General features: G+C 41.6%; 1 protein-coding gene across 2 annotated transcripts; it reads right to left on the bottom strand.

The window, feature by feature from the left end:
• Positions 1–2,461: 2,461 nt before the first annotated feature.
• On the bottom strand, positions 2,462–6,550 carry tgds (TDP-glucose 4,6-dehydratase). 2 transcript variants are annotated; one of them, XM_086025832.1, is made up of 12 exons: positions 6,348–6,550; positions 6,180–6,246; positions 5,994–6,062; positions 5,779–5,869; positions 5,559–5,707; positions 4,921–5,019; positions 4,778–4,837; positions 4,111–4,154; positions 3,874–4,039; positions 3,738–3,793; positions 3,393–3,490; positions 2,462–3,302 (listed from the first exon to the last, which is right to left on the bottom strand). In XM_086025832.1, exons 1-12 carry the CDS (start codon positions 6,392–6,394, stop codon positions 3,211–3,213), a joined length of 1,038 nt encoding a protein of 345 aa, XP_085881958.1. In that variant the 5' UTR covers positions 6,395–6,550; the 3' UTR covers positions 2,462–3,210. The 2 variants fall into 2 exon arrangements, with proteins under 2 accessions (XP_085881958.1, XP_085881883.1); XM_086025757.1 differs by having other exon boundaries at positions 2,462–3,490.

The following is a 6,550-nucleotide window of genomic DNA, read 5'->3' as shown; positions in this document are numbered from 1 at the left end:
AGTGAAAATTTCTATTTTTCTGGGGTAGTGTGAGCTTTTTAATAACGGCGTAATAGGCTTTCTCTGAGTAAGTCATGTCACAGGCTGTGATGGCACACTTTTCCCAAACAATTAGACCTCAAACAGCATCAGCAGTCACTGGCTTCACAGCAGACGTGTCGTGTCGTATGGAGAGAAACCGATTACCTTGAAAGTCTCATTGGACTCAGTATCAGATTCACCAACCTGTTTGTGCAACGGGTTTCGATGCCAATCATGATGATGATAATAATACAACATGAGCAGCCATTTTCAATTGGCCCCAAAAAAATATAATTTGAGACAATTCCACAGAATATGCCAAGGTTTGGATTAAATTGTAAGAATCAAAAACCGTTTTGTAAAAAAAGCAAAAAAAAAAAAGAATGAAAAACAAACATGCAGTACGAACATGTCCAGATTCGCTCCAAGTCAGTTTTTTTTGTTGTTCATTTGTTTTGTTTTTTGACACTTTTCCTTCCTGTTGATACCCTTTGTGTGATTGTCTATCAAGTGGGGATGTTAAAAGTCTATAACACAGAAGTAACTGTGGTTCTATTGCTGTTGTTGTGATCTGCATATTTTCAGGCACAGTGTGCTCACGCGTTCTCTGCTGAGCGTCCGGCCAGTCAGGAAATGGACAATTTGTAAGATTTTCTTGCTTGCCGTTTTACCATCGTAGCTCTTCCTCTTTGCTCCAGAATGCAACGGGGCCCACAGCACACGCCCCCGTCAGTGGCACATCAAAGATATGCAGCCTTTTATATTCCAAATTTTGCAAATATACGTTCCTGGCCCTTTTAAGTTGTTTGTAAGTGGCAATCTGGGGAAGAAAAAACAAACAACCTACAAGTACAACAGAAAGACTGAGGTGACTTGGTGACAACAAAAAAATGTTTTGGTTTTATTTCATGAGGTGATTTCAAAAATATTTGTTATACTCCCGGTGCATGAAGCCTTATGTCACCATTATTGACTGGCCAGACAGTTCAGCGTGGACACACAGCGCCACAAGCCTGGTAGTTAGTATTTGCTTTATGTATTAGTTTAGCAGTTGTGCACGAAGAGGAGCACTACACAAAGGAAAAAAAAAAAACAATATTGTGCATCCATTGTGATTTTACCACAATTAAAGGTTTGGATTTGCAAAACTAACCTTCTGTTCCTTCTTGGCTGTGTGTGCGCTTGAGAAATGCTATCAACTGGTTATGCAGTTAAATGGGAAATTGTCAGGTATTTTCCATGTGGTCCAACTAGTCGACGCCCTGCATTCTGATTAATATTGCATTTGTGGAATATGAGTGAAGCAGCAAAAGTTTTCATCCATCCATTTTGCCACTTGCTGTGGGCTGAAAATAACATGAGTTGCTTAGGGCTCAGGTAACAATCAATCTCAGGTAACTAGGGATGGGAATTTCGACTCATTTCCCCGCCGACTAGTCTATAAGCAAGAAAACTTGAAATTTAATACATATTGAATTCAAATTTAAAATGCAAATGTTTGGTGTATTTACAGTAGGGGCTATTTTAGCCTAAACATTAAGGACAGTTTGTTCATTTAAATTCTATTGATGTAACAACTGACTGAATAAAAGTGGCATTTATTATGAATAATGTAATGAGTAATGGTACCGACTCCCAGTCCAGCAGGGTCTCATTCGCCATATGTTAGGTGCATTTTCATGCACACAGGCGACGACTTCATTTTCTAGTGTCACGTACCCATCACACTCCGCAGGAGAGCAGCCAAGTTTTCAGCTGTGTGTCTTTCCTCCAAGGCGCATGACGCACACAGCTGCGGAGATGTCCTTCGTCCACATACGTTATACACGTCACAGTCATGTAAGATTTTGTGGCTATGGACGTCCATTCATCTGTAGTTAAGGCATTGGCCACATAGCTGACCCGCTCAAACGCTCGTAGTAGCTCCTCTTTCTTTTGGTTATGGCAACTCTCGAGTTGGGGCGTTATTGTTTTGCGACTTGGCACCGCATACTCAGACTCGATATACAGCATTCATTTTTTCGAACCGTCTGCCCTCAACAAAAAGCGGTAGCACATTGCGTCATTTTACAAATTAGTTGGGTAATCTTTGCTGTGCGGTGAGCATCGCAGCGCCTGGCTGGAACAAACCCTCTCATGCTCGTCTGACTGGTCCCGCCGCTAGCAAGATTGTGTGCTGTAAAGTTTTAGTTTGTGGCTCCGATTGATCGGCAAATTATGACATTACAGTCGATTATTGATTTCGCGTAAAATGCAAAATATCTGCCGATCTGAGTGTCTACCTACAAAGTCTAAATTCGTATTTAATTTACTTAAGAACTTTTTGATTCATGCACACCACATGTTCATATTTTTTGTCCTCTATATTTCAGTTAATTCCTACAGCATTTCAGCTCTTGAGCATTCTCCCAACTCTTAAATTGCATTAGTTCAACTACAGTGCTTCTTAAAACCCAACTTTATTTATAGAGCACTCTAAATACAACCATTTTTAGGGGAAGCCCTAAGTACACACACAAAAAGAACAAAAAACAAATACACTCCTCCCTGAACCATCACCTTATTGTGATAGGAAAAAAAAAGGGTTTCTATGCCCCACTAATGCTTGGAGCCAAATTGTCTAGTGCTTCATGCCCTGAATGAAAGAATGAGTTTCCCCCCACAGGCTGGGCTTTTTACTTTGAGAGGGTGCAGAAGCTCAGTCACCTGGGAGACACTCAGAGTAGAGCCATAGCCCCTCCACATTGACAACAGCCAGAAGAGGTGGCTCGGGCATCTGATCAGGATGCCTCCCTGGTGAAGTGTTCTGGGAATGACCCACAGAAAGGAGGCCCCGGGGACGACCCAGGACATGCTGTAGCGACCGTCTCCTGGCTAGCCTGTGGACACCCTCGGGATCCACCCTCCCCTGGAAGATCTGGATAAAGAGGCTGGGGAGACGGAGGTCTGGGCTACCCTTCTAAAGCTGAGCGGGGTAAGTGAAAGACAATGGATGGGTGGGAAACAAATACAAACAACCAGTTGGAGTAAAGGCAAAATCATAGCACTTGTTCATGTCGCCTGAGGTTTCAGTGTGTTCCAAGTTAGGTTACAGTGCTTTGGTCTAGTGAGGCTGCGCCCACTACTTTTTGGTCCGACAAGGCTGCACAGCAGGCAATACAACTGGAGGGCAAAGACGAGTCGAGTCGCCTATTGGTTGGTGTCTTCCATCGGGCTTTGGATTTCTCTCGGGCCCTCTGGCGTGTCCGACCAAAAGTCTGGGTGGTCCTGGTACCATGTGACTAAAAACAACAAACACGCGACAGAGACCGACATTTCATATTCTAGCTCAGATGTCGTGTGTTTGGCCTGTCTGTGTGCGCCTGTTGTACCAGTCCGTTTGATGCCGTCAGGCCAGGAGACCTCGGCCTTCCAGCCCAACTGCTGCAGCTTCTCACATTTGATGGGGTAGCGGATGTCGACTTCCGGCCTGCAAAGCATATTGGACTGTGACTTCTTGCTTTATTGAAAGTTCTCATAATGTGACAGGAATGCTGTCGATCAGCGGTTGTCAACTACTGTCACACTGGGACCCGCATTTTCGCTATTTAATTCGATAATTTGGCAGATTATGAACCATTCTTCAAAAAAGAGGCTTTAGGCTGAATGACATTCAAGTTTACTTTCAAACCACTATTGACTCACGACCCGCTAGTTGAAAATAGATCTGGCCTCACCTGTCTGGCACAAACTCGAGCCAGTTGTTCAGCTCGGCATCTGGCACGTTTTGTACCTTAAACACACACACACACACTACTCTGTGTATTGTATTGCTTACGTCAAAGGTTCTTTGTGGGGTCCATGTCAACCTACCATCTTTACAAGTTCCCTGGCCAGTTGCAAGATAGTTATCTCACAGTTTGACCCTACGTTGTAGACTTCTCCCACAATCCCTTTCTCCAGAAGCACCAGGAAGGCTTGGACTGCGTCGTCGATGAACAGGAAATGGCGAGATTTGGGCAGGGTTCCGTGAATGGTGCTGTGGCAGAGAGGAGACCAGCACAAAATCAGGACCCTGCTTAGAGTGACCTTTCAAAAGAAAACACCTACCATTTCTTGCGCATTTGCAAGAGGGTGAGAAACTTGGGGATGACCTGTGATTATAAGAACACTAGTCAATTATTACAATCCAACACTACAACTAGTCAAGAGTATTTACTGTTGAGCAGAGGTGGCAAAAGGACTCACTCTGTACTGAAGTAGCAGTACAGATACTTGAGTCGAAAAGACTGGTAGAAGTCGAAATACTAATTCAACTCCTGTACTTGGTTACTTCCACCAGGGTTATAATAATAGTTAGGGATTTTTCATTATTCTTTAGTTTTTATTAGTTTTACTATTAGTTTCGTTCATTTTTTTAAATACATATGAAATATTCAACAAGTGCAAGATTTAAAAAAAAAAAAAAAAAAGGCCACTTAATGTTGGGTAATCACGTCAACGCAATTCTCAAACGACTGTTTGAGCTTCCTTCTGTAGCTACAGATGTACAACAACACTAAAATACATTTTAAAATAAACCCTGAAAGCTCATGTATGATATTAAAGGACAAAGACAAAAACGGTATTTTTCGCCAAAATTAGTTTTAGCAAGGTAAGATGTAGTTTGTTTTTTCATCATTAACTAAAATGTTTTTTTCAATTTGAGTTATTTCGTTAGTTTTCGTTAACTATAACCACCTTGCTCACCGCTGCTATTGAGTCAGTCAGTTTGTACCTTCTCAATGTATTGCTGGGGACCATAGACGTTGTTGCTCCTTGTGATGACGACAGGAAGCTGAAGAGAGCAAACTAGGTTATAATGCCTTCAAATACCATTGTGTCCAAGTTCGACTTCACATGAAAGCAAATTCGATGTACCTTATACTTTTCCCAGTACAACATGGCCAGGTGCTCTGCAGCTGCCTTTGAGGCAGAGTATGGGTTGGAAGGCCTCATAGGACTGTTCTCATCAAACTCCTGCAAAACACAAACCCCTGAATCCACTCAATATGCCACCTTCCATGCACCATGACTTACGGTGGATATATAGTCTACACGCCCCTGTTCAAATGACTGTTTGTCATATTAAAAAAAAAAAAAAAAAAAAGACCAAAATATTTAAAACTGTTTCCACTATTAATGTGATGCATGACCCAGACAATGTAACTGAAAATGCAAACCATAATAGGGGTAAGTAAAAGTAAACAATTGAGATGTCATTGCACAAGAGTGCATGCACACCCTTGTAACTGGGGATGTGGCTGTGTTCAGATTCAGAATTAACTAATCACATGGGAGTCAGCACACACCATTTAGAGTGCCTCTGATTAAACACCAATAAAGTTCAGCCCCAGTTCCAGCTGAAGAAAATGGTACGGAAGAATGTAGATTTTGTTTTCTTTATCTTGGTGTCATTTTATATCACCAAAACATGACCTATTAACAGGGGTGTGTTGACTTTTTATATACAGTAAAATATCTGCTAACACAATTATGAATAAATACATCCTCCAGACCTCATCTAGACTAGATCCGTACACTTCATCGGTGCTGACATAGATGAAGAGCTGAAGCCTGTGGCGAGCCTGAGTGGCAGCCGCCAGCAAAACTCGGGTTCCATGGATGTTCACATGTTGGAAAGTGGCTGGCGTTTGGAAGGATGAATCTGATGGAAAGCCCAACAAGACAATTGCAGTGAATATTGTTGTGGCTGCCAAAATCTGGGTTGCTGCTCACCAACGTGGGTTTTGGCTGCCAAGTGGAAGATGACATCAATGTTTTTTGTGTTGAAGATGTGGTTCACCAGCTGGGAATTACATATATCCCCCTGAGTGTTACACAAATATATAATTATGTTTAATAGAATTTTAATGGAGTTACACATAAGGAGGAGGGAATCATATGGCATCATGTTCATCAGGTATTCATCTGTAACAACAAAAAAGCATTACCTTGATGAAAGTGTAATTTGCTGTATTTTTAATGCTCTCCAGACTCCTTGGGCTGCAGCAGTAATCTAGCTGAAAAGAAATTACTTTTCCATTACGTTTGAAGTCGTTTCAACCACAAATTTGTCCCACTATTAATATGCGCATTTACTATATTTACACGAATTTAAATTCATAGTGAAAGCTTACAATATCCAAGTTATAAATTTTCCATTCTGGATGCCGTTGAACCAGGGAACGCACAAGGTGAGAGCCACTGTTTGGACAGAAGAACAAATAGCGTAAACGAAGATACAAAAATAATATACATATAAGTACAATGTTTACAACAGCTTGACTTATGTGACGTGAACTCACATAAAACCAGACCCACCAGTCACCAGAACAGTTCTGATTGAGTCCATTGGTCCATTTACATATGGTCTCCTACGCTTCTTTTAATCGTTGGACACGACTGTCTTTGATTTTCATTTATAATTTCGGAATCTTGGAAGAACGTTTATGACACGACATGTTTATACTGCTCAGCACGACAGTTGGCGATTGTTTACGGTAGTGTT

Source organism: Filicampus tigris, chromosome 1 (assembly GCF_054856515.1).
Source record: "Filicampus tigris isolate MCC_2025a chromosome 1, RoL_Ftig_1.0, whole genome shotgun sequence".
NCBI lineage: Eukaryota > Metazoa > Chordata > Actinopteri > Syngnathiformes > Syngnathidae > Filicampus > Filicampus tigris.
This window is presented reverse-complemented; position numbering and strand designations above follow the sequence as displayed.

What these genes read in the sequence shown, in the direction of transcription:
- tgds (XM_086025757.1), bottom strand. Translation starts at nt 6,394, where the DNA reads ATGGACTCAATCAGAACTGTTCTGGTGACTGGTGGGTCTGGTTTTAT. An exon ending in CCCAGCAATACATTGAGAAG is followed by an intron (nt 4,155 to 4,777) that starts GTACAAACTGAC and finishes TTATAATCACAG; the next exon opens with GTCATCCCCAAGTTTCTCAC. An exon ending in CTCGAGTTTGTGCCAGACAG is followed by an intron (nt 3,491 to 3,737) that starts GTGAGGCCAGAT and finishes TATGCTTTGCAG; the next exon opens with GCCGGAAGTCGACATCCGCT.